This window comes from Saccostrea echinata, unplaced genomic scaffold (assembly GCF_033153115.1).
Source record: "Saccostrea echinata isolate AGI-Se365-2 ecotype Australia unplaced genomic scaffold, CSIRO_AGI_Sech_v1 ptg000002l, whole genome shotgun sequence".
Classification (NCBI taxonomy): Eukaryota; Metazoa; Mollusca; class Bivalvia; order Ostreida; family Ostreidae; genus Saccostrea; species Saccostrea echinata.
Window position 1 is genome coordinate 2,124,461 of NW_026889751.1, and position 27,425 is coordinate 2,151,885.

At 35.8% G+C, this 27,425-nt stretch overlaps 5 protein-coding genes across 5 annotated transcripts in view; 3 read left to right on the forward strand and 2 right to left on the reverse strand.

The window, feature by feature from the left end:
• Positions 1 to 3,816, reverse strand: part of LOC133203504 (mucin-17-like) — a 28,465-nt gene extending 24,649 nt beyond the window's left edge. Inside the window, exon 1 of the mRNA XM_061339282.1 lies at positions 17 to 3,816. Coding sequence (XP_061195266.1) covers positions 17 to 3,816 — 3,800 coding nt within the window. The remainder of the gene's footprint in view (positions 1 to 16) is intronic.
• Positions 3,817 to 5,587: 1,771 nt separating this feature from the next.
• LOC133178337 (collagen alpha-1(VIII) chain-like) lies at positions 5,588 to 7,733 on the reverse strand. The gene is made up of 4 exons (XM_061313069.1): positions 6,553 to 7,733; positions 6,338 to 6,444; positions 6,108 to 6,205; positions 5,588 to 5,695 (listed from the first exon to the last, which is right to left on the reverse strand). Exons 1-4 carry the CDS (start codon positions 7,515 to 7,517, stop codon positions 5,648 to 5,650), a joined length of 1,218 nt encoding a protein of 405 aa, XP_061169053.1. The 5' UTR covers positions 7,518 to 7,733; the 3' UTR covers positions 5,588 to 5,647.
• A 3,051-nt stretch (positions 7,734 to 10,784) lies between these two features.
• LOC133178338 (mucin-2-like) lies at positions 10,785 to 15,427 on the forward strand. The gene is made up of 5 exons (XM_061313070.1): positions 10,785 to 12,472; positions 12,509 to 12,989; positions 13,044 to 14,026; positions 14,135 to 14,318; positions 14,469 to 15,427. The coding sequence occupies exons 1-5, from the start codon at positions 10,785 to 10,787 to the stop codon at positions 15,363 to 15,365; spliced, it is 4,233 nt and encodes a 1,410-aa protein (XP_061169054.1). The 3' UTR covers positions 15,366 to 15,427.
• A 5,754-nt stretch (positions 15,428 to 21,181) lies between these two features.
• Positions 21,182 to 22,644, forward strand: LOC133178339 (uncharacterized). The gene is made up of 3 exons (XM_061313071.1): positions 21,182 to 21,927; positions 22,079 to 22,262; positions 22,384 to 22,644. Exons 1-3 carry the CDS (start codon positions 21,182 to 21,184, stop codon positions 22,624 to 22,626), a joined length of 1,173 nt encoding a protein of 390 aa, XP_061169055.1. The 3' UTR covers positions 22,627 to 22,644.
• Positions 22,645 to 25,535: 2,891 nt separating this feature from the next.
• On the forward strand, positions 25,536 to 26,500 carry LOC133178340 (uncharacterized). The gene is made up of 4 exons (XM_061313073.1): positions 25,536 to 25,885; positions 25,988 to 26,109; positions 26,244 to 26,338; positions 26,432 to 26,500. Exons 1-4 carry the CDS (start codon positions 25,539 to 25,541, stop codon positions 26,456 to 26,458), a joined length of 591 nt encoding a protein of 196 aa, XP_061169057.1. The 5' UTR covers positions 25,536 to 25,538; the 3' UTR covers positions 26,459 to 26,500.
• Positions 26,501 to 27,425: the final 925 nt, after the last annotated feature.

Genomic DNA, 27,425 nt, shown 5'->3' on the forward strand with positions numbered 1-27,425 from the left:
CTATCATAGTATTTACCTGGTCTTGCAAGGCTGAGTTTCATTTGCTACAATTACTGGAGGAAGTGTCGTTCCTTGGACCATAAAATTCAAAGTTCCATTCCTGTTACTTTGAGGTTCCGATGATAAGACAACATTTCCCCTTGAAGTTTCAATAATTGTATTACCATTTGGATCGACACGTCTTGAAACAGCACCATTTCTGATCAGAGAACCAGCTGAGGGTGACCTTACTCCGACATTGTTAGTAGTTGCTACTCTTGTTTGGAATCCAGAACCTCTAGATGCCGCTTCGCCAAATGTTTCGAAAACCGAGCTCTGGGGGTCCTGTGGTGTTCCAGATGAGGTTCCTACATCCATACTTACAAAGCCACCCACTCTAGTATTCTGTCGTGAATTCCTTGAAAGTCCATTATTTTCAAATCTAGACCCCTGCACACTCTGAATTGAACTTCCAGAGTTTGATGGCATAAATCGTGTTTGTATTGAACTAGAATCCGAGGCAGCGTCAGTATTGGAAGGAAAACTACTACTAGAAAGATTGTTTTGAGCTGGCGCAGTTCTGACCACTCCTCCTCTAGTTTGAGGAAAAGAGGCAGGATCAAATCCAGTTATCGACGGCTGGCTGTTAAAGGCTCCATTATTTTCAGGAGGAAAACTTGAGGAAAATCGTCTTTCTATTGATCCTGGATTAACTATAGCGTTAGAGTTGGGGTTGAAAATGCTACCAGATGGTATGTTTTGGTTTTGTAAAGGTCTGGAAGCATTTTCAGATTGTGACATAGGAACAGGAACAGATCTTGTCATTGTAATCCGGTTATTAAAGTTATCAGTAGAGCTCACACCTCTTTCAAATATGTTTGAATTACCAGTATTCCCAGTAAAAACATTTGAGGAAAATCGCCTTTCTGTTGAATTAGGATCCACAACAGTATTACTATTAAAGGACAAACTGCCTGCAGAGGGCATGTTTTGACTTTGGATACCTCTAAACACAGCTCCCCCAGTTTGTGTGTTAGATGCAGGATCAAATCCTGTCCTTATGAACTGGTTGTTAACATTAGAGGTACCTGTAGGTCTTACAAATGGGTTGGATGTTCCCAAATTTCTGGAAAGAACACTTGAAAACATTCTGGGGTTTTGAACATCCATGGTTTGTGGTCCTCTTGTGGAATCTGCAGAGTTTGAAAAGGAAACAAATCTATTTCTATTTATTGCAGCTTCGCCCCCAAGCAGAGGATTTACATTTGCATTTAAATTGGTGCTCATTCCATTTATTCCGTTGTTTAGATTGGCAAAAACACCAGAGTTAGAAGTATCTGGTACTCGGGTATTGTTAATTTGTGACAAATTATTTGTGTCGGCTTCATTAGAATTGGAGATAACTCTCCTGACGGTTGTGGTCTTTTTTATGAATCTTCTAGTGCTTGAACTGCCAGATGTGAGTGCGCTGTTTTCTGTTCTAGATCTTTCCATATTTGCCTGGGTCTCTGATGACATGCCGTCACGGATTATATTCGGATCTGTCATACCTGTTTTTATTGGATCCGAAACATCAGCATTTCTACCTGTTGCTGCTTCGTTGGTGGTTTGGAATCCTTGTGAAATAGTAGGTTGCCGCGAAAATCCTGTGACTTGTGCCGTTGTTCTTTCACGAATTCTGTTTGGGTCCCTTGTATCGGTTGTGCCTTGTTCCAGAACGTTTACATTTCCATTTAGCTCTCTGTTGACGCCCTGGAATCTTTGAATTCCAGGGGTTTGCTGCGAGCTCATCACAGAATTATCGCTTCTAGTAGAATCAAAAGAGACCGTTGGTGAATTGTTATCAATACCAACCTCTGGCTGGTTGTTTGGAAAATTGAAATTGACATTTACTCCAGGTTGATTACTTGCTGTTGCGAAGTTTGAATTGAAATTAGCTCCTGGTTGGTTATTGGTGCCCATTGTTGCAGAGGCTTCTTGGAAAGTTGTTTCATCCTCATTATTGTTACCGTCAACAAACATAATTTTGCTTCCTCTTTGAGAATTGTCTACAGGGTTCTGAATTCTGTTGTTTGGTTGTCTTCTGGAAATGTTTGTTACAGGGTCTGTTCTAACATCAAATCTTTCGCTTATCGAATTAATTGGAGTTGCTGTTGATCTTACTGTAGATAGAGTATTTTCAAAATCTGAACGTTGGAGATTAACAGACTGGGGCTGCACGTCTACGGAAGTTCGGATGAATTTATTCATATCTACCTTAGATCCTACTATATTGCTATTTCCATTTATTACTATATTGGACTTGTTTTTAACCTCTGAAACCGAGGTTGATGGACGACTTATTTGCCTGTTGTCTATGCTGTTTCCATTTTGTGAAATTGCAGTGGCAGCCTGATTTCTGTTTGGATCTGTTACCACTGACGGTATGAATCGTTGACTTAAAGGATCGATACCCCTGTTTGTACTAGATTGAATTTCTGTAATGGTTGTACGAGAACTTGTGTTTGGGTCGTTGGTACTTCGACTGAATATTGAATTAGAAGGGATTGTCATTCTTTCATTTGATGTCCGAGATACTGTACTTATGTCACTTGGTCCGGGAAATCTATATAGAATATCATTTGGATCGATCTGGCCTTCATTAGCTCTTATGAAGTTTCTAAAGTCCATATTTAGTTCATCTGAGGGTGATGTGACCTGTGAAGTTTTTCTGGTGTCATCAATTCGATTAATAGTTGTTGCTGTATTAACTCTTACTATCCTCGTTTCATCGTTTCTCCCAGAAGGATCAGTAAATATTTGTCTGCTATTGCTTACAGACACCCCAGTCCTAGAACCAACAGAAGGAGTCTGAATGTTAACAGTTGGTGACCCTCCATTGCCAATAGCATTGTCTTGTGCCGTATTAGAGAACTGGGTTGGTGTAAACATTTGCTGAAGTTCACTCAGAGAAGGAATCCTTTCTCCAGTGTTTTCGACAGACACTGCCTGACGTTGTATAAGGTTACTTGGAGATGCATCATTGGAAACACCACTGGAAAGCACTATTCGATTTGGTGAATTGTCTGTAGCCGTACCAGTGATCCTACTGGAGCTCGGGTCGGCGTTCGAATTTCCAAAGACTGTATTTAGAATTGCACTGGCATCAAAAGTTTGTGGATTTGCACTTGTTACAGAATCAAACGAATTAAGTTGTCCATTTACAGTCATTTGTGATGATGCGCCATCATTGGAGTTGCTATTACTAAAGCGTGAAACGAATGAAGACTCGGCAGCAGATGCTGGATTTACTCCTTCCGGTACTCCTGCATCGGAGGTTATTAAACCTGTTGCTAGGCCATTTGCTATCGAGGTTGCGGTGCCTCCTAGTAATGTATCCTGACCAGTCAATGTCGTAATTAAATTTTGACCCTCTAAAGTGTTGGCGGACTCACCCAAAGTAATTAATCCTCCATCGAAACCTGATTGACCCACGATGCTTGCCGTATCAGTCGTTGCGGGTAATGTTTGAACGGTATTTGAGAATCCGCTTAAATCAAAAGTGGTAGGCACCGTTTCACCACTCAGGGTAATGCTTCCAGTTCCCCCGTCAGCTAAAGTTGTTACAGGGGGAGAAATGATAGGGAGGGGTGGCGGTCCTGGAATGCCGGGAAACCCGAGAGGGGCAGGTAAAAGAGTACGCACACCTGGAGGAGGTGGTCCGAATCCTGGAAACAAAGGTGGAGGTCTACCAAAACCACGGAATCCAAACGGAGTAAATCCTTGTTCAACGGAGGATTTAATGAACAAGAGTGAAAGTACGAAAAGGAGATTCCAACCAGTTTTTAGACATTCCATGGTGTCCAGGACAAAATGATTGTGAAAGAGTTCTGGAATGTGTAGATATGTTGCCTATGGATGTTTTATGGCGCTGTATTTATCGATGAATGTGTTAAAGGATATGATGATCTACTAAACAACCAGGGTCAGTGACGACACAATATGCGATTTTATGGACAGTTTTATTGCAAAACGTGTATTGAACACAGAAGTTTTTAATGTAATGTATGTGTTATTAGTATAATATAACGTTTCTTTCATCTGCACAGGTGATCAGCGACAGATCAATACACAATCTTATTGTAAAGGATGAAAAAAGAAAACGTTATCATTATTATGTAATATCCTTCCTCGTTATACTGAATACGCCCCATATGAACTCTTTCTTGTTGTCACTGATGGGCATTGTACGTTTTCTTACCATGATTCTCCGGGGTTTTTTTATTATAAAATTTAAGCTTATGTTACCGTTGTTTATTCTTTTTTTTTTATTTTTTTTTTTTATTTATTTATTTTTTTTTTTTACAAGTTTGTTTGTTTATTTGATTTTTTTTACATGTAAAAGGGGGGCGGGGATTAGAGTAAGGAAAATCGGTGTAAAACTTTGAAGAAGAGATTTGTCTGCGTATTTTTTAAATAACGCATAAATATATAGACAGAATAGTCGATTGCACTGACACCTAGGTCAAGGAGAAGTCAGTGCTTTTTGTTTTGATGGACAGCCCAGTCCGATAATGTATACTACATTACCATTAATATGCCCATCGTTGTCACAAAATATCATTTTATATAACATAGTGTATACTATGTTCACTTTACAACAGATGATCTGATATTTAAGGTACATTGCAGTTTTGCATATTTCTCCATTTTACTGGTTTTAATAATAAGTTTAATTATTTAATTTTTGCATAAAAAGTGGAGATATATAGTTTTCTTATAGCATTAAATGCCCCAGAATTTACGTGTCAATCCTACAAAATATATTAAGTAAAGTGTAGTAAAAAGTAGTAAACTATACAGTAAAATTAAGGTTTCAAAGCTTTCTTTCATATTAAATCAGAATATCAAAGTTTTTACTATTTAAATCAAAGTATCAAAATTTTAACTAAAAAAAAAAAATTGAAGATTCATAGTTTTTGCCACAGTCAAAGCATTTTTTCTACGAAATTCAAATTGTTTTATTTCAATTATTATTTTTAATTGCGATTTATTAACACTAACAGGTAATACAGATTGTATATATTACATAGTAATTCATAAGTCAAATTCCTACCTTACGTTAAAGTATCATAATTTGAAGGTAAATCAAACTATTTAAGTAGTACTGGAGCAAAGGATAGTTAACTATAGTCAATTTTTGTTAAATGAAATACTATGCATTTCTTTAAAGATTAAAGTGCTAGCCCGACGGCAATGAATCTGTACTGACGTGTTAAAGCTCCATATTTCAAAGTTTTAGATTTTAAAATCCTTTTATATTTTACATCACTTGAGTGACGCTACTTCAAGTCAGAAATATTAAATTTAAACAACTATATAATAATTCAAACGATGTAAGTTTAATTAAGTAATTAATTTAAGTAGAAAGAAAAGTATAATATTAGTTAAAAATTTCTTTGTCTCATGAAAATTTCTTATTTAGGAATATTTTAATGTCATTTCCAAAATAAAAGAATAATATACATTTGGAAAAAGGAATGAAAGACACAGACATACAAAAAAATTGTATATTTATTATAAAAACATGAGTACAAAAAAATCACAGAACAAAATAGGGCGACGTGAATAGCCCTTGTAACGTTGTAATAATTTAGTAAAGGACATCTTGTATGACGACAGGTTTTCTTTATTTCTTTCCAGAAAGATCCGGACATGCTCGCATCGTACAGGCAGCCTGAAAAAGGGAAAAAAAAGTCATGTACAGATCGGACATAAATCGCCGTCATCTGTCGGGGCCATGAGACACTACCACTCATAATCTTATAGTTCCCAGGTCCAGAGCACTAAACAGTAATTCCTTTATGAGTTAATTGTTAAGTTATAGCCAAATATCTAGATCCTGGACCTAGTTTGTGGCTGGTAACAACAAGAATAAACCAGGAACCAGGTTTGTATTGGCATCTTTCCCTAGATTCGCTGTGTCATTGCGCAACAAATCATGAATGATACCATCTGAGGCTTTCATCTTTAATAAAGACTCACATGTACTGTATACTGTTTAACCTGTACCGACCAACTAACGAACTTCGGAGAAAAGAGACGAAAGATTCGTAACAGAAATAAATTACATGTATCTAATAACCTACCTCCCCTGACTGACTGTTGTTACATGTACAAACATTCCCACACTGGTCAATCTGCCGAGACTGTCCGAATGGAATAAAAGTGTTCTGTGCCCGGCAACCTATTTGTAAAAGAGTTAATTTTACAATTTTTTTACACTGAAAATAGAAAATATAAAACATTGCAAAGGAAGACAACATGTATTTAGCAAATAAAATATTATTTTTATCAAACATATAGGATATAATCTTACCTGCAACACACTGACATCTTAACATAGGAATCCATTTTGGACACATGTACTGGGCCTGCGTGGCAATAGTTGGAGTAAAGGCACATTGTTGACCAGCTGGACAATCCCTGATAAAACGTTTTTTATGATTAATACTAGTATTTGTAAATGGAATATTAACATGGTATATAAATGTATTAAACCTAAATATGACTTAGAATGTAACATTTACTTACGTTTGGTGACATTGTGCCTGATTTCCTTGGCCCCCAGGGACCAGAGAGGGTTGTAATTGACCAGGGAATCCCCCGGGTTGTCCCGGAAATCCTTGTTGATTTGGTAATCCTGGTTGTCCTCCTGGAAATCCGTTTAGTGGAGGTTGTCCGGCATTAAATCCCTGTTGTCCAGCATTGAAAGCCGGGGGTTGTCCGAAACCTGGGGGACCACCATTGAATCCACCCTGTACACCATTAAATCCTGGTCGTGGAAATCCCTGTTGTCCATTGAATCCTGTTGGCATATTAGGTTGACCGTTAAAATTTGGAGGCCCATTAAATCCAGCCTGTCCATTGAATCCAGGCTGTCCGTTGAATCCTGGTAGATTATTAAAGCCTGCTTGTCCATTAAATCCCATCCCTGGTTGTCCATTAGGTCCTGGTTGACCATTGAAGGCAGGTTGTCCATTAAAGCCGCCCTGTCCCATAAAACCTGCTTGTCCAGGAACGCGTCCTTGTGGTCCAAACTGCGGCGGGAATCCCTGATTCATGGGACCAGGGATACCCTGAGTAGGTGGAAACCCATTAACTCCAAGTTGCATTCCACTGGGGAACCCTGGTTGACCTTGAGTTAAGCCGGTAGTTTGGGATGGGATACCAGTGTTTTGTAAAGAAGTTGTGCCGCCAATTGTAGGAAAACCTCCTTGAATCGTTCCGGTTCCGGTAGCTGGATTTGTTTGGACAGTTCCGGTCTGTGTTCCCACTGTATTTGTTGTAGAGGCGGTTAATCCTGTATTCACAGGTTGTAATCCAGGATTCAGAGTCGAATCAGTACCTTGAGCATTGCTGCTTCCGAAATTCTGTGTGGGAAACGAAAATAAGTCCAAACCAGTGCCTGTGTTCGGGGTAAGATTAAGCGTGTTCCCTTGGCCGAACACTACACCAACAAAACAACACAAAATCCACCCAATTCGTAACTTCATCATTTTATCAAATAAACTTCTAATTCATTAAATTGAATTTATACGTGCGACAGAAAACATTGACAACCAATCAAATAGCAATATCGTAGTGAGTCGTCACAGTGTTATTTAATCTACAGGGTGATCAATCGACTGACGACATCATTATGTCCGAGTTACACCAAAGACCGTACAGAAGTTCTATAATCTACCAAACATTTACATTAATGGCAAGGAAGTCCATGCCATCTTACACTCTCTTGTACAATGTTACGCGTTAATTCAATATGTTAAAAAAAAGTTGTGAAAGAGTGTTATACCGGTATTTGAAAAAAAAAAATAATCAAAGAAAATTTTGTGGTTTTTTTTTTTATATAACATTTGCAAAAATATTCAAAAAGAGAAGGGTAACGCTCCAGCTCAATCAATTTGAAAAGTAAATTCACTCTTCAGTGCGGAAATGTAATGACTTTTAGCTATATACTATACTACTAATACTACTATACTACTAATACTAATAAATATAAACAAGATATCTGATAATGAAATAAATTTAATAAAGTTGGAAGCGGTTTGTTTTACATAGCACATTTTTGAAATTTTGTAAAAAGGAAAAAATCTTTTTTTGGCCAGCAATTTTCGAATATATCTTTTGGCATCTAAATGAAAACATGGACAAAAGTTTACAAAGAGGAGATAAATAAACTTAATTAAAATTCAGCTTCAGATTTATTCCTAGGAATATTTTAATGAGAAATAATGTCACTTCGATATTTTATACTGAAACATTTGGGATACTACCGTAAGTGCTCAATATGACAGATCTGTGGGGACACGTTTTAATGCACTTATTTTTTCCCGTTCTGCTAGCCATCTTCACTGGAAAGTCATCATAATGATTAATCTGTTGACCGTAATGTTACACGATTTCTCACCTGAACACACCCTCAGGCCGAACTGCCTCTAGACTAATTGTATATCTATAAAAACAAACAGGGTCATACAAATAGATTAACAATTGTTTTTCAAAAAATACTACATATATGTCGATACATGCACAATAACATATCTTTCATCATATATATGCTTCTTTATATAGAACGTATTTATATTGTTATTACACGGAATATAGGTATCAAAGTAGAACTTTATGAAAGGGTTTTATCTTTTTTCCAGGTGATTATACTGAGATTTATTTTTAGAAAGGGAATGTTTTTCTCTTTCTCTTTTTTCATATACACACTTATTACTTCTACAAATTAAATATTGTTAATAACCGGACTCATCGCATATTAATTAGTAATTAAATGACGTGTGGAATGTAGGTAAAAGGTATGCCACTTCATAAACGTGTAGAAAGAGCATGCTTCACTTACGGTCTTTTTGGTGCTGTGAATTTCTGAAAAATTAAAACTGCTCATTTTAGATGACAATTCATTTAAAAATGTCAATTGCACCCTTAATGACTGCATATGTATTTAAAATGACGTAATTTTCTTGCTAGTCAATGCATTATTTCGTCAATTATTCCCATATCCTGAAAATTTCTTCAAAAAGGGCAAAACGTTCAATATTTTCATGTATATACAACCTCTGATCTAAAATGTGTTATTTTATAGTAATGGAACTGTTTCTGAAAACTATAAAACTATTTTTTGGATCGAGGGGTGTTCTCATATTCTAATTCTCTGTTGAAGATATTCAAATACATCTGTTTTCATCAATATTCAAGAACATTACAATTTCACAAAGTCTCGGACTCTGGGGAAACTGTTACACAGCACTATGTCTCTATATTTATGTTGAAATGTGACATCAGTGCAGTTAATTAATTGGTATATGGACAGGGCCATTGTATTAGAGAAGTGAACCTAGCTCATGATGCTAGGTAAAATATATTTATAAACACGACATGTATTTGATTGATGTATTTTGAAATCCAAGTAAAACCGGGAAACTTTTCGTCAAAAATAATGCGTATCCCCTATCCCACTTTGGTTTTTCACTTCAAATCATTATACATGTATGTGTGCAGGAATTGAAGTCTCCCTCAGAACTAGGTTAAACTGATATTGGTCTCTCATAGAAGGAATTTCTAGTATACCACGGAGACTTTCTGTGGTTGCCACAGTTAGAAGTGGATGATCATTTATGACCCAGTATATTGCGTGGGTGACATGCAGAACTCATTTTTATTCTTGAGTTCGCGTGTTATCCATAAAGATGTAATAATGGCTAAGCCCACATTATTAATTCAACCATAGGCCAAACTATTTTTATGGAATGTGTGGTGGCAGTAGTAAGATATGACTGTAGTGGGTAGGGAAAACTGCATATGAAATAAATCAAATGGTTTTTACAGACATAAAATATGAAACAAAATGATGATGATGATAACACAATATCATGATAAAGTATAAAATATCTTTGCTTAAATATGGACAGATTTTGCATGCGAACATATAATATTATTAAATGTATAACTTTTCCATAGCACTCCTTACAGAATACTTGGGTATTTAATAATTTCAAAAAATATTAATTCTAGATAACAGACATTAGTAAATAAAAATTTTTAATATTGATTTAATTTTTATTGTTTGATTTGAGTTTTATCAATTCATTATATTTCGAAGTTGTAACATTTCGCTTTGTCATTTTATATTTGTGTAATAAATACTTAAAAGGAATATCTTATGATTTCCTAAGCCTTTCAAGCAATTTATTGCAACATTTTGCTCATGCAAATGACTGTGATCATTAACACGTTTCCTGAATATAATATTGTTTAAATTAACACGTTTCCTGACAATGTTGATATTTTTGGACAGGTACAGACACCAATCTCTAATTTTACCAAATATGTTCTATTTACCGGGATCACGCTTAGATGTGCTTTATGGGGATTTCATATCTTCATATCAAGATCTGCTCACACAAAATAAATTATACAGCCATTTTTTCTTTGTTCTATGCATCGTTTCCTCACTTGGTAAGGTGACACATTTGACGGTTGTCTCTCCAGTCGTCAAGAGAACAAGCTTGGCCATCAAATGTTGTGTGTATAGCATAGAGTCATTACAAATACCATGACCATCGGTATAAAAGCATAAAGATGTCCAGTACCTGACCAATCAGATTTCTAAAAGCGATGACACATACGGATCAACTATTAGTATATTGCCATTTGTCTTCTCGATGTATTAAAACAATGGGATGTTTAGAATGCGCACGTGAAATACACAGATAGTTTTGATTCTTATCAAAAAGTTTCTGACTGTGCTGAAAACAATGGATATTTTAAAAATTCTTTTTGTGACTGTAATGTTATCTTGTGTTTGTGACGGAACTTATTTCTTCAAACCCAAGAAAATATTTTTGCCTCCGATTGAAAAACATCATCATCACCATCATCATCATCATATTCATCCCCATCCTCACCCTCCTCATCCTCACCCTCCTAAGCATCCTCCTCATTCCCACTTTCCTCACAATCATCATCACCCTCACGGAATGGAGGACCACGGATTTTTCCATAAATTTCACAAGCCAAAATTCATCCATCACAGAATTCGTCCACTTCCAAAGCCAGTGATGTACAAGACTTTCCTTATTCGGAAATACAGCTTGCCACCAGATTTTCATGTGCATATTTCGTTGAATAAGAAAATATACGGACACTCTCATGGACCTTTTAAACCACACACCCATTATCCGAAAAATCCTACGTTGATGATGCACCAAAGTAAAATGAAGAAAATATATCGACCGAAACAATTTCCACACAAATATGGACAATATCCTGTGAAAAACATTTTGACATACGGAACTAGAGGAAAAGTTCCACGATTTCCGGAATCGGGTATGCAGATACAAACCAATATGTTTCTTCCCACAGGAATTCTACATCCACCTACCACCAGGCCCTCAAAGAAGCCAAGAATAAGTAAATATGAACTATGGCTGAGGAAAATTAATGATTGGATGATAAGAAAACAGAATACCGCGAAGGGAATTCCTGTAAAAATAAAGCGCAAACGGATTTTTAATAAAATACATACGAATATTCCTAATCCACCTCAACGACTAAACATTCCTGAACCTCGGCCACGTAAAAAAGATGATGGTATTATTGCTAATTTTGTGTTTGTGAAACCACCTTTTATCAGTAAGAGTGAGGATCCAGTAGGTCAGGGGATCCCCGTTTCTGAAAAGCCTAAGCCTTCAACAACTAACAAAAAAAGGATTACTCCAAAGCCAGAAACCGTTAAGTTGCGCCCTAAAGCCCCAGTTATGGGCATTCCTATTAGCCTGGATAATATAGGCCCACCATTTGATATTACTGAAGTTAATGATCTTCCTACGGGTGGCCTACCCCCACCTATTGAAATTATTCATGAACCAATCCCTGGTAGTACCGGCGGTGTCAATAAAGTCGATGTAGGGCTTCCTATAGGTTTGACTCCAGGACCATTTGGGTCAGATTCTGTCACACCACCCAGTATTATAGTGGATGGCCTCCCAACTGAACAGAATGTGAATAGCATTGTTCCGCTTCCCGGAAACATTAACGAAATGTTGACGGATGTAGCTGATTTGTCTGAATTTCCAAATTTAGACCTCAGTAATGAGCCATTGATAATTGAACCTTTTGGTCCAATGCCACCTGATAGTCAGTCTCCCCTGCCGCTGGACATACAACCTTTTCCATGGGACCCCTCTCAGATACCCTTCCCACCGGAAGTAATTCCTCGTATATCAAATAAGGAAAAGGAGCCATATGTTATGAGACCACTGGAACCTATTGTTAAGATAATTGGCCGAGATAGCATAAAACGTAAAAACGACACTATATTTGTACCTAAACCAATATCTGATCCAAAATATAACGAAACAGAACAGGTCAATGAATCGCCTTACAGTGTATTTACTGAGGGTCCAGTGGAACCTTCAACACAAACAACAAAAACAACAATGCCGTCGATTCCTTTACATAGAATTAAAGGTGATCCTAGTGCAACAGCAGTCTTCACAACACAAAAACCATCAGTAACTTACCAAACAACAACAATGACCCTACCTCCTTTATCAATTATGGAGTTAAGAGATTTTGAACACCCAACTTCTGCTACGGATGTCACAACACAGACAACAACAACAGAATTAGAAACAACATCGACAACAATGACAACTAACAGTATTCCGTCAACAGACCCTGCAATCATTGTGAATAGAACAACTGGCGACGGTCAGAATAATATGGATATGGTAGATCAAAAAATAGGAAAAGAACAGAAGAATGAATCAGCCTTCTTTAAGTATAGACCTCAGGAAATAAACATATCATTTCCCTACCTAATATTTGATAATCCAACGACTACTACATCAGCATCAAAGACTCCAAAATCTGACACTGTAACAAGAACTAGTACAGTGACCACAACAACAGTGGCAACAACACTAATTACAAAAACAACTACTATGGATACGGAAATAGTAACTTTAAAGACGAATGCTAGCATGCCTCAATCAACAACAAACCTGTATAAGGATACACCACGTGTGCCAACATTAACGACAACAATACCTGCACCTGTGGCTGTTGACCAGATAAATGAGGAAATAATTTTGGATTTTATGACAAATAAACAGCTTATATCGTCAAGATCCGACGTTGCGATTGATGACTCAACTCCAGATAAAGAAACAACAACGCAAGTAAGTAGTACATCAAAAATAGGCGAATCTACAATCATATGGCCCACAACGATGAAAGAAACAACACCGACAACAACAACAACAACTAATGCATTACCTAATACAACAACACGAATCCTAACAAGTCTGAAACCAAGCACAAAAACTGAGACAACTGAGACTCCAGAACTAGCGGAGGTTATTATGGCATCTTCAACAGCACAGCCACTAACAACAGCAAAAACAACAACAACAATACTAAATACACCTGAAACAACAGGCATACCGACAACTACAGATAATTACTATTCACACACAGAGACCCCGGTGTATGACTATGTTACAGGCCCTTACGACTGGTTTTTCAACGAGACAGATAATACCACGTATTTATATTATGATGAGTTTATGAACATGACAACACACCAAACAACTGAAGTAGTCCTGGAAAGCACAACATCACCAACAACTGAAAGACCAGTAACTCCAACAATGAAAACAACACAAACGACACCAATATTGGTTTCTTCCGGATTTTTATCAAGTAACAAACCTACCACAGCAATGATGGATTTTAGAAGCACAAAGCAGACAACACTTAAACCATCAACCCAAACAACAGAGCCGGTGTACACCTCGACACTAATTTCTACCGAACAGGCAACAACTACAACTACACAGCCACCTGAACAGACATCATTAAGAGAAGATAAAACAACAACTCCAGTAGTAGTAACAACAACCTCCCCAACAGTGACAAGCACCCAGAAACCTCCTGTCACTACGGCAACTCCAGCTTCAACTACAACCGAGGGACTAAAAATCTGCCAAGAAACGTAATAAAGATTATAATAAATCATCATGTATTCATAGACATTTTTTTTTAAAATTTAAACATTCTATTATGTTCCTTTTTAAACATTTAAAAAATATATATTTTGCAGATATTGTAAAATCGGTCAGGAATGTACCGAAAACAATACATGGCTGTGTCCCACTGATGTAGCCGGAACTAACTGCCACTGTACCCAGGGCTGTAGAGTAGGAAACATGTTTATTCCGCTTGGCGAATCCTATCACTTAGACGAATGTGGAAGTGTGTGTTCTTGCTTCAACCTTTATGGAAAGGTATATGAATGTATTGTTTTTATCTTTCGAATTACATTTTAAAAAGATTGAAGGTAGGCTAGTCATTTTATTGTGGAGCATTAGCTGTATTTTGTGTTTTTATCATTGATTAAATATTTGAATGTTTTTTTTTTTGCTCTCTACCTCAAGGCTGAGTGCCACAGACTCCGATGCACTAACAGAACTGTAGCAGATCCTGTAAAGAAGCAGACAAACTACACCGGCATATCTATAGGCGGTGTGATATACATTCCTGTACAACGGGTCCAAATCCCGAAAAATAAGTCGAACACTCCTGGTGATGACGAATATACGTATGGGATTTCGATTGGTGGCGTGATTTACATACCAAAAAGAAATCATACGAACTCTGAACTCGATAAAAATAACGACTGGACGTCGGGAATATCACTAGGTGGGGTCATCTATGTACCCTCCCGCGAATACACAAATGAACAAAATGGCAAAACTGATTATGAAAATGTGGTTGAAGGCAATTCCTCTTGGACAAAAGGAATAACTATTGGGGGCATTATATATGTTCCAGTGCACAAAAGAAAAAAGACCTTTCAAGAAAAGAATCGAGAATTTGAAAAGATATATGACAAGACAAATTTTGCTGATGCCGATGTTATACCTGTTAAAACACCATATGGAACCACAAGGGGAATAACTATTGGAGGTGTTATTTACATACCGAACAAAAACAATAACGAGCCTGTCCATTTTCTTGGTGAAAGCGAAATACAACGTAAAGAGGAGAAAAACCAGACCTCGCCCATAGAAGTGGAATATCCGGTGGGCTGGACAAATGGCATATCAATCGGGGGAATCATTTACGTGCCCGTCCGACAACGCAAGAAGGTTGTACACAACCCTACTTATCAAATACCAGACATTCAAACCAAAAACTACACTAAAAATGACTTTCCTTATTTGACCAAAACGGCTGGAATTCATATTGGAGGTATAATTAATGTTCCGATTGCGAAAAGATCGTCTATAAAATCTATAAAAATAAAAAAGATGAACCCGGCTTTTGGATAAATTATAACAAAAACTTACGTACTCCATTCTTCTCTATGCTACAAACTTCACCGTGACGAGGCACACAGTCCCATTTGTATGTTATTTATTTTGATGTTTTATTATTTTGTCGTGTTCTGTTTTTGTCATGCTTTTTGAAATCCTTTTATAATAAAACGTTTTAAAATTCAAATTTTTAAAAATCTGTTCATTTAATGACTAACTCAGAGGTTTCCAGGAGGAATTGCTTGGCCATCTTGAAGTCCCCTAACGTAAAGCAGGATGAAGACCTTATCACTTCTTTATACAAAAAGAGCATATTAAAGCTATATATGGTGTATCTGAGCTAAAAAAATAACAACAGGAGATTGAGTGTAGATAAACATGAAATACATGTATGTTATTTACGTTCAAATTAAAATTTTCACCGATTTGAACTTGAATAACCTCATGTTTCCATAGTTAAATTGACTTTAAACAGTGTCTGTTATTTAAATGCGGAGTCAGTAAATAATTTGGATATTGTTTAAAATTTCTAATATCTTTGAAACGTGATTGATTTAAATTGTGTAATTTACAGGAAAGTCCTATCTTTATATAAAGTAATAAAACAAATAGAAATCTTTTTAATTTTAGTTAGTCTGAACATAAAAATTACGCCATATATGACTTTAAATGTTCTGCATGTTCTAACGGATATATGTAATCAATATTTTGACATAGGTTCCATCTCCATTGCTTTGCCTATTCTGTCACGTGCCTGGACGCCTACACCAATATATCTGATTTTCTTTTTATCTATAGGCCTAAACATCTATCAGTATTTTTTAAATACCAGTATTGTCTGTTATACGACCATGTTTTATAATATTATTCATAACTTTCATTATTTTTATATATATATTTCAATCATTGCACTGTCAACTTAATTTTCGTTATGGCATCACCGATCATTTATGTACCAACCGGTGGACGTAGGAATACATTTTCTGTCACTTGTCTTCACAGTCACATTGTTCGACACGAGTTAACTCCGAGGTCAAGTTTTTCAGCAGGGGTCCAACTTTTAATACAAATCTAATTTGAGTAAAAGAGCATTTTTTTCGTAAATGTTGATGATTTTTCTAATTTCTGCTGTAAACACTTCTGTCTTTTCCATCATTAGTCATGAATGTCTATAGGTCTTACATGTAACGTTGTATTTCCGAGACAAATTAGTTTCTGAATTTTCCCTCCAAATTCGAGTATTTCTTTACCAGACAGTAGCTAGTTTTTTTGAGTTGAAAAAAAAATACGCGTAAACTTTAGAAATTAACTAGTTTTATGAAAATTATGGACTTGCTCATTTTAGTGTATTTGAGGGAGGGGAGGGGGGTGATTTGACCCGGAACTTGATTTTTAAGCACTTGCTCTACTTCGACCGAAATAAATACGCGCCTTTTTGGATGCTTATTATAGTTGCATAACTAGGTTTATGGGAAAGAAAATTCGGACAGATATATCGGGTCTGTCCGCATTTTCCTTCCCAGAGCTACGTTCTGCAGCTAGATGCCTATGAGATTTTGGTACTGAAATATATTCCAAAAGAATTGCTTTACAATATCTGAAAAGGAAAAGAATACCCCGGTATGTTTTGGTTTTATCGCTGCCATTTTTATTAGGAATATTGCTTAAAATAATTTTACAAAATAATGAAAAATATTTTTTGTTACGAAAAGATTGTAGGTCGATCACTAAAATGTTTTTCTTAAATGAAAATTTTATTTTTTATATCAAAATATTGAAATGCTAGGGTGAATTACACCAAAAGTAAATTATACACTTCAAATGAATGAAAAAAGAGAGATTGGGATACATGAATATATAATCCACAGATGGAGAAATGTGAACCGTTACATGTATATCACTTTCTTGATTATCTTGTCTCCTCGTATGTCAATACTGCGCTATCTCCTAGATATACTTTCCATTGGGCCAACTTTAAAATAATGTTTGTTTGCCCTCTCCCGACTCAGGATGAAAAAATTGGGTCGGTAGGTAGGTGACAAATTTTTTCCCCCCAGAAAATTTCAACATCAATGCTGAATTTTCAAAATCTATTTTCCGGAATGCATAAAAAAATTGCTTCCTGGAGGTTAAAAAAGTTTAAGTCGGGCCGTTTTTAGCCAGTCGGTCGGGAGAGGGCAACCAAACATTTTTTTTTTAAGATGGCCTTGGTTGTTTTGGGGGTAGTTACGCCAGAGTTTCTGAGTAGTTGCTGAACAAAAATAAAATGTTTTTAGGGTTGACTAAGCGTGCGCAATTTTAATTAGACGATATTAATTCATCAAACGTGATTCCTATTCCTGTCGTGAGAAAATTCTTCCTATAAACGATATTATTTCTGGGCTTCGAATGCTAAATGTGATTTAAATTCAAAATATGTGGTCTCTCTTGTCAGTCTTGACCAAATTCAAAGGTTGTAGATTAGAATGAGTTCCAACTAAGAATTGCAGTATATTTAATCCGCCGATTTTGTTTATAGCGGTGAAAAAGTTGAAATACCTTTTTTGTTTATCATGTTTCCACCTTACAAGTCAATACAACGCTATTTCCAAGCTATACTTCCGTGGATAAACTTAAAGTCTCTATGTAATCTCGCTATATAGTCTTGCCAGGGTTACTGAAAACTCTTCGGATATTACAATTTGCTGAACACCGAAAAATATGTTTTTGATAATATTTGGAGGGGTGAATCTGGTAACAAAACACATACTACTAGTCATCTAGCAAGCTATAGAATTTTGTTTTCGTCCAAGTGAAGAGATGCTTGACAAACAAATGCACTGAAGCTCTCACTGCTTCTTCCTTATGGACCTTCTATACACCTTTTAAAACGTTTTTCGAACATTGAGACAATTACATCGAGTAAAAGTTTAAATATTGAGCATATACAATTCATTTTCAGCAAAGAGAAATCAGTTAATTACCTCATTCCGGGAAAGATCTTTAAAGTCAAGAAATTACTGATGAACAGAAATCTATGTTGCAATGGGGAAAATGACATGCAAAACAAGATATGTTTGTGAAACACTGATGCCCCCTTATGGCAACTTATAGCGAAGGTTTAACTTTCTCAAATGCAAATCAAATATGCTGGTACCCAAAGTAAAGGTCTTGTACCGAGGAATATACCTGTGAAATGTGAAAGCCCTAGCAGCAACCATTGAAAAGATATGGAAAAGGTTAAAGTTTTTCAAAAGTAAGTCAAACATCAAGGTCAAGGTCAAATGGTCAAAATTAATGGTGCCCAAGGAAAGGCCTTCTCAAAATAAATATACATGTGAAATATGAAAGCCCTAGCAATGACCGTTTAAAAGATATGGCCAAGGTTAAAGTTTTTCAAAAGTAGGTCAAACTCCAAGGTCAATGGGCTATAATTGTTGGTATCTAAAGGAAGAACTTGTCACAAGAATTACACATGTGAAAAATGAAAGCCCTTGCACCAACTGTTCAAAAGTTGTGGCCAAGGTTAAAGTTTTCCAAAAGTAGGTCAAACTCCAAGGTGAAGGTCAAAGGGTCAAAAGTGTTGGTATCCAAAGGAAGGTCTTGTTACAAGGATTACATATATGAAGAATGAAAGCCCTAGCACCAACTGTTCAAAAGTTATGGCTAAGATTAAAGTTTTCCAAAGGTAGGTCAAAGGGTCAAAGTTGTTGTTATCCAAATTAAGGTCTTGTCACAAGGATTACATATGTGAAAAATGAAAGCCCTAGCACCTACCGTTCAAAATATATGGCTAATGTTAAAGTTTTTCAAAAGTTGGTCAAACTCGTAGGTAAAGGTTAAAGGGTCAAAGTTGTTGGTATCCAAAGAAAGGTCTTGTCACAAGGATTACACATGTGAAGTATGAAAGCCCTAGCACCAGCCGTTCAAAAGTTATGGCCAATGTTAAAGTTTTACAAAAGTACGTCAAACTCCAAGGTCAAGGGGTCAAAGTTGTTGGTATCCAAAGCAAGGTCTTGTCACAAGGATTACATATGCTAAGTATGAAAGCCTTAGCACCAACCGTTCAAAAGTTATGGCCAATGTTAAAGTTTTTCAAAAGTAGGTCAAACTCCAAGGTCAAGGTCAAGGTCAAATATGGTGGTACCCAAAGAAAGGTCTTGTCACAAGGAATAAACAGCCCTAGTACCAATCGTTCAAATGTTATGGCCAAGGTTAAAGTGGAAAAATTTTGCAAAGCTGGGTCAAACTCCAAGGTCAAGGTAAAAAGGTCAAATATGGTGGTACCCGAAGAAAGGTCTTGTCACAAAGAATACACATGTGAAATATGAAAGCCATAGCTCCAACCAATCAAAAGTTATGGGCAATGTTAAAGTTTTTGCGGACAGACAGACAGACGGACGGACAGGGCAAAAACTATAAACTCCCGAATCTTCGATACGGGGGCATAAAAAGTCTTCAATTAATTTATCTTGACCTAACAAAATCCTTTGAATTCTTATAATGATTACAAATTTACTATATAATACACTGTATGTTTCAATTAATATTATATGAGAATTAAGAGTAGTCCACTCTAACTGCATTAAAATACCACAATATTATAGAGTTCTTTGGTGTACAATATATATAGAGAATTCTACAGAAAAACAAAATTTAACATGTGCCAATTCTATAAATATTGCAAAATGTACAAAACTTAGATTTGTTTTATTTCAAAGATTTTCAATCGTTATTTAGTTCGAAAATCAATTATTTACGTATCGACCTTGAACCTTGAGATATGATCTGCAGACACAGACGCTGGAAAGACGTAGGTATGTTTTTAATTTTTTTTTTAAAATCCAAATCTCTTTTGACCAAACAGCAGTTTTATGTTTCCATTCTGAAAGATTTTACATTTTGATTAAAATAACATTCGCAGGTTTGTTAGTAATGACTGCACCAGTCCTGTGCTTAATGCATACTTTTTACAGTGATTTTGATTCAAATTAAAGATTTTCAAACTTATTACATCTTGAATTAAGTTTTAAAATGTATCACGTGATTTATAGCTCCTAACAATTGAGGAATTTGGAACATAATCATTGATAAAATAGTAAGTAGTTTATAACCAAGTGATGGTCCTCATTCACGAGAATACGCAAATACCTGTCACTGAGAGATAAGACTATTCCTTGCCAAATACTTGCGTATCAAAATTATATTACCGATGAAGAAAAAAAAGTGTCTATTAAACGTTAGATTTCGAAAAGTAAAAATGAATTGTATTGGTTCAATACATTGAACTCTTACAATATCTTCTGATAAAAGATAATAATCCTAATCCTTTTTTTATCATTTATCGCATACCTAGCATTCTAAGTTAATGGTCATCATGACTCATTATTTCATTTTGTCATTGATAATGGTCACATTCTATAATATATTGTCACCTTTTATTGCTGTGCACGAGTAATGCAACCGTTCTTGCTTAATTGATCCACGGTCCACTGGTCAACGTGCGTTGTCCTGACTGTCCACTAAACGATGCAAATACGTCATGGGTCTTTAGGGTCAGTTCTAGTATTAAAAATCCATTAAATGATTGTATTAGTATCCTGTGAATGACAAAACTTGTGAGTTTCATTCATGAGGAAATGTTTCCATTCATGAAAGATAGTGGTTCAATGACGTGTGCTTCCTGGAGGTGTCAAATGCGTAAACATACCGTAAACATGTGTAGTTTGTCTTGGATATAAAAGAAGACAATACTTAAAAGCAGGCATAATTGAGTAAGAATAACAACTACATTCATCGTATCATTTAACCTTATAACCTTTAGGATAAGCTATTTATTACTAAAAAGAACCATGCAATTTCTAATCCTATTTCTCTTCTTTCTACAAATTGCCAGCGGAGTTATATTTCCTATTCGTCGCCCTGTTCGGGTCAGAGGTGATATAACGATGAGAAGGCCCCGGTTTCTACGATTTCCAATGAGATTTATTCCACTAGTCGGCAGAGTTTTCAGGAGCAGACGACTAATGCCAAACTCACATATTCACATACCACTCAATGGAAGACAATTCGAACACTCTCATGGCTTCAGTGATGTTGGTCATTCACATGACACAGGGTTTCCTTCGGGGGTCTACCCTGAAAACGGAGTCGGATGGAATGTGCCAGATGAATGGAGAGATGCCAACACCTGGTCAATGTTTGATAAGGTCAATCCAGATTCTGTTCTTGTACGCAATAATGACCTTCCGATCAGTACACCAGACTTCGCTGGTCCCAGCGTCCCACTATTTCCTGATAACATCATACCATCTGATGTTGAGGTCCCAATGGTTACATCAGAATTTCTACCAACTTCCGACAAACGAGAAGAACCCGTGGTTACAAGACCATTAACTCCTATAACAGATAAAATTGATGGTTCCTCACTACCAGGTATTTTTGTGAATAGAGATAATATTAATTCGACTGACACGAACAGAACTCAAGGGAATATAGAAAATAATACCAACACAGACCTGGTCCAAGGTTCCAATACAACAACTGAAACGAAGGGACATGAGAGTACAAAGACCAATGAACCATCCTGTCATAAAACGTAAGTAGATAAGAAAAGTGTCATGACTATTTTTATAATGATTTCAAATTTTTCAATTAAGTATAAACTTAGTATCACTTAATTTCACATATTAACTTGAAATTTTACAGCATAATTGATCACCTTTTACCACAACTTTCTTTCTTTATAGGGGTTGCATGACAGGTCACGAATGTGTCTTTTCTGGTTCCCACATTTGTCCCATATACATACCGGAAGTCGACTGCAAGTGCAGAGCAGGTTGCAGAGTTGACTATACATTTATACCATACGGCACAACCGTCACCATGGATTCATGTGGAAACACATGCTCTTGTTTTAATATGTATGGAGCAGTAAGTATATTATTTGTTTCTCTGGGCTCAAAGAAGTATCCTCAATATATTGTACATCATACAGTATCATTTTGTTACATTATCGTGAAAATAACTACATTTATTTCTCTTTATTTCACAGCCAACCTGTTCAAATATATCTTGCAAAGCTAACTCCCAGAAATTATTACCTTCTGGTCCAACTATCACACCAAAAGAAAACGACATTTTACCAGCCAACATTTCAACACCACAGAATCCGTTACCGACTCCGGTCAACTTGGACGTCACCACGAAAGCTAAGCTGGAAAATAGCAAAAGAAAGGACAGCATCCTAATGAATTTCCCAGTGATTCCGATTGTCAGAGATACTCAGAAAAGTTAAAAATCGTGTTCATGCTTCAAAGAGATTTTTTGCCTAAATGATTTGAGAAATCCTACTTTTATATTTTAATTTTTATTGTGCTTTCGTATGAAATCCATTGTAACAAATAAATTTTGCTAAACTTAATGTTTTATATCTCCCTGGTGTTTTATGGAGTATAACAGAAATCAAATAGAATGCAATTTCAAAAAAGAAGATATTTAATTAAATTATCAAGATTTGTCTGAACCAAATTCTGCACCAAGAGCACAGCAAAGTCTTACACATGAGAAATGTTTAGATTCATGAGTGTAGTAAGTGTTCTGAGGAGCAGATGTATCGTAGATGGCATATTTATTAAAAGCTTGTTGGATAGTCATCTGATAATGGTTGATCAAAATATGATCTAAACTTAGAAATAAAACTAGTACCAAATCCCATGTAATCACTGAATTATACAAAACGGCAATATATATGCTAAATAACAAGAACTCAGTCATTTGACGTTCAATAAATTGGAGCAAAATTGATTTTTGAAGAAAAAATAGATCAAAGGTCATGTAAAAGTCAGTAACACTAATATTATACGAAAAGCAATACACGACAGTTGCCAGAAGTTGGTGTAGTGTGGTAATTATACTTGTAGTTTCTAAAGAAAGTTTGAGTATATTGTTGTTATCCTGGTCTGTTCCTCCGACCCTGTCAGGCTATCTTCTTCCTCAATTTTCTATTACATTTAAAGCAATAGCCTATTCATTTTTTGAATTTGACTGGGGATGTCCTATGGAACTTCAATAACCTAGGGGACTAATTGTGGTTAAAATCAAACAAAGTTTTTTTTTCTACGAAATCCTGGTTCCCAGAACTCCTCCTATATTTTTAGCAGTAGCCAGGTCATATTTTACAATATGATTGGTGAAGTCCTGTAGCTGTTCCATAAGGTTTCAGAATTTTCCGATTCACCACTGAAACCATGGGGGGGGGGGGGGGGTCGAAAAACAACGTTTTTGTTATTATTGAAGTATTTTCTGGAATATGATATAGTGAAGTCCGGTAGCTATGAGTATTCAAATTCACGATTTGGGGAATCAAAAACAATGCTTCTCTAAAATAAAATTCTGGTTTTAAGAATTCCTCTGGCATTTTATACGATAACTAAAGCATCTCTTGGAATACGATTTGTGGTGTCCTGCAGATGTGCAACAAGGTTTCAGGAGTTTCATTTTACTAGGGGAGGCCATTTGGGGGCAAAAAACCCTATTTTTTTCTACAACAACCTTGTTCCCAGAACTCCTTTATTATTTTACACAGTAGCAAACTCTTCTTTTAGAATATGTATGTATAGCAGTACAATATACATGTATACTAGTATAATTACTGGTGTCCTGTAGATGTGCATTTTCATTTTTTTGAATTTCAGACTGATAATGAATTCATCATATGAAATATAAATTTAAGAGACCAAAGGGCCACATGCTCACCTAAGTATTTGTGTTCAATTTGATACCTTTATATTTTATATATGTAAATCATATAACTATTGTGGCTTCTTCACTAGTATCCTGACATGAAGGAGAGCTTGTATATACTTAGACAAAAACATTTTCGTGGGAGCAGTAATTCTTACATTGTATGTTATTATAACTTCTTGAGTTATGTTTTCGCTTTATGATACAGTCCTGTGACAACTTGTTCAAAATTGTGTATTTACTCCAATCCAGCACATTCAAAATTTAGAACATGACACTAGCATCAAAGGGGAGGATGAATAATTACCAAAATGATAACTTATCTGTTCATTTTCCTTTTACCTTGTATAAAAGTAAACGTAAACTTGCATAGAACAGGGGCCCGTTTTTGAACAAAAAACACGCCTAGAATCAATAATTTCAGTGTTTTCAAACATCTTGCCTTCCTTTTGTTTTTTAAATAAAAATATCCCCCCCCCCCAAATATTTTCCCGTAGTCTTAACAATATACCTTTTCAAATTAATTAAAAGAAGAAAATTATTGAAAAAACAAATACATATTTTTGATCTTAGTCTTAGATTCTTTTACGCAAGACTAAATATTCTATTAAACAAAACAACGTATATCAATTTTGAATTCAAAGGAAAGCTTGAAAATTAACTTATTAAAGTATGGTAACAAATTTCTTAATTAGACATGTACTAATCTTCTACAACCCCTACGACAGCATCTTTTTCAATAAATTCTTAACGTACAAATAAACGATAAAACGGGTACATACACTAATAAGAAAGGACACAATGGATCTCCTTGCATTGCTCCATGTCTGTGTTACCTAGGAACAGTTTCATTACTATAAAACTATTACATTGCACAAGTATCTTTTATACTACTGTATATCACGTTTCAAGGTTTCCCCCTCCTTTTATATTATCTTTTTTTTTCTTTTTCCGATATTTTTTTCATAATTGGCAATCAACAATCAAATTAACAAACATTTTATGAATGAGAACTTTTATTGCCTTAATTGGCGATGACGAAATGTCGCCATGTACATGTATCTAGTTTTGGTATGTGATCGTCTGCTTTCCTGGTGATTTTTGACAGATCTTACGAAATTCCAAATAGTCATACGTTTGTTTTTACAGCATGCGTACTTCCCTTTAACGTGGGCCGTGTGATGTATTTCTAATATACCCACACCTCTATCATTCAGGGATTGGGGTTATAACACGATATATAGATAAATATACCCACCAATACACAGATTCATATTCTCCTGACATAAACAAACACCAAAACATACATGTCAATTAAATCACGATCATAATTAGTAAGTGGATGTTTGTAAACAATTCTGGATTTTGCAGATCTGTGTATTAGACAAAAACAACAGGGATGTATTCATGAGGAATAATTAAAGATACATATTATTTTTCTGTTTTTCGCTCATAAAGTTTTCAATGGCAGTACTTACGACAATGAGCATTCTTTTGCTGTGTTGTTTGTTATGTTTTGTGTATGTCGATTCATTTCTCTATGCTTCTGTTCCTTGGACTGTAATAATTTTCGATGACATCGAAAACGATGCATCTGGGAACTATTACACGCCGTTCATGGAAAATCGACCCTTGGGGCCAGTGAACAACAGGAGGAGGAGACCCCCACCTCCTGTAGGCAACTTGAGACCCCCGATTCCCATGGGCAACTTGAGACCTCTGCAAAGGATGGCTCCAAACAATATGAACATTCCCAGACGGGAAGCGGTTACACCCGTAAATACTGTCAAGTACATCTCTCCATACCCTAGGTAATAATGATTTCAGTAACAGATATGGTTAGATAGTCCTTAATTCTTTTTGCTTTGTGTTTTTCGTAAATTGATGAAACATTTGGTACATCACTTTTTCAGTACACCTTATTGTCCTGTTGGACAACAGTACGTTTATTTGCCGCCCACTCTGGATGGTGATGCTGTAGCGTCGATCTGTCCCCTGAACAATCCTGTGCATCCCTTATGTAGATGCCAAACAGGTGCGAGATTTTATAGATATTTATTTATGATTGGAAACTTAAAGTTCATCAATATTTACCAATCAATTTATCTCTTCCGATTTTATAAATATTCTTTTACAAATTCTTTGCATCAATTTGTCTTCTCCTTGCAGGGTGTCGACATAAAAACTTCTTTATCCCCTATGGCACGTCAATAATGGTTGATAAATGTGGAAACAAATGCTACTGTAATAGCTTAAATGGAGAGGTAGGCTTTCATTAGGCCCCAATATTTATCATAAATCAACTGAAAATCAAAGAGATTATATATATGTGTTAATTGTTCTTTTACGTCTTGCAGGTGGAATGCGAATTCGACAGTTGTTAAGGGACACTTCTTTGCTGTGCTTCCGTAAATGCTAGTCGGAAATTACATATCTGAACTGAAATAATAGTGCTAACACTAGATTTTTTGACAAGTTCAAGTTGTGAAATCTGACTGGTTTTCTGTGTATCTTTTATAAAGAACTTTAAAATGTTTTTGTATTCCAAAGAGTTTAATAAAATGTTTTTGCAGTTAGAACACTTTTTTAAATATTAATCTTAATCAAGATGGTGGAGTGCAAATTTATACGCTGAAAAATTCTAACGACAAAAGAAATGCAATGTAATGCAAAGACAGTGCTGTGTATATCCTGACTTTGCAGACTTACTTTTAAAAAAACCTTCTAGACAGGTCTATCAAAGTTTCGTCTTTTCAATTTTTTGTAATAATTCTTGAAACATTTCATATGTTCATTGTGAATATATATGTTTTAAAGCTTAGAATTTTACTTGGTTCAAAGTTGCAATTTTTATTTTAATTTTGATCTTTCGGGGTAGGTGGGGTGGGATGGGTTGGGGTGGTATTTTTTTAAACCCAGACATGTTTACATTTAAGCACAATAAAGGAGTTCAAAGCAGAAAAAAATGCTGAATAGGATGAACTTCCCAACCCCGTCAACAGGCCGCCTCTTTACACATCACACGTAAGTGGTCAAATGGCCATACCTAGAATAAACCAACCTTACTAACAGTTAAGTCATTTCCTGGGGTAAATCTTTACCTCTAGGCTATGGGAAAACATCTATGTATTGCTGAACATTCCGCAGGCCGCTTGTCACAGAAAAAATCCTTGTAACCATCTTTATGATTGGATGGTCATAAACGAGCAGCCAATGGTACATGTCCTCTCTTTTTTCAAGATATAAGCGTGTGTGGCGTTACGTAGTCCGTCAATTCTGATTGATGGACATAATTTAATAGAAATCGGAACATGTGTTGACGTCTTATAGTTCTCATACCCACACTTTAAA

Bases quoted from the DNA above. Each gene is read 5' to 3' on its own strand.
- LOC133178337 (XM_061313069.1), bottom strand. From the start codon at position 7,517: ATGATGAAGTTACGAATTGGGTGGATTTTGTGTTGTTTTGTTGGTGTA. The intron at 6,206-6,337 runs GTAAGATTATAT...TTTTACAAATAG, and splicing joins AAGATGTCAGTGTGTTGCAG to GTTGCCGGGCACAGAACACT. The intron at 5,696-6,107 runs GTAGGTTATTAG...TCCCTTTTTCAG, and splicing joins ACAACAGTCAGTCAGGGGAG to GCTGCCTGTACGATGCGAGC.
- LOC133178339 (XM_061313071.1), top strand. From the start codon at position 21,182: ATGCAATTTCTAATCCTATTTCTCTTCTTTCTACAAATTGCCAGCGGA. The intron at 21,928-22,078 runs GTAAGTAGATAA...CTTTCTTTATAG, and splicing joins GAACCATCCTGTCATAAAAC to GGGTTGCATGACAGGTCACG. The intron at 22,263-22,383 runs GTAAGTATATTA...TTTATTTCACAG, and splicing joins GTTTTAATATGTATGGAGCA to CCAACCTGTTCAAATATATC.
- LOC133178340 (XM_061313073.1), top strand. From the start codon at position 25,539: ATGGCAGTACTTACGACAATGAGCATTCTTTTGCTGTGTTGTTTGTTA. The intron at 26,110-26,243 runs GTGCGAGATTTT...TTCTCCTTGCAG, and splicing joins CTTATGTAGATGCCAAACAG to GGTGTCGACATAAAAACTTC. The intron at 26,339-26,431 runs GTAGGCTTTCAT...TACGTCTTGCAG, and splicing joins GTAATAGCTTAAATGGAGAG to GTGGAATGCGAATTCGACAG.
- LOC133178338 (XM_061313070.1), top strand. From the start codon at position 10,785: ATGGATATTTTAAAAATTCTTTTTGTGACTGTAATGTTATCTTGTGTT. The intron at 12,473-12,508 runs GTCGATTCCTTT...AGGTGATCCTAG, and splicing joins ACAACAAAAACAACAATGCC to TGCAACAGCAGTCTTCACAA. The intron at 14,027-14,134 runs GTAATAAAGATT...TATATTTTGCAG, and splicing joins CTAAAAATCTGCCAAGAAAC to ATATTGTAAAATCGGTCAGG.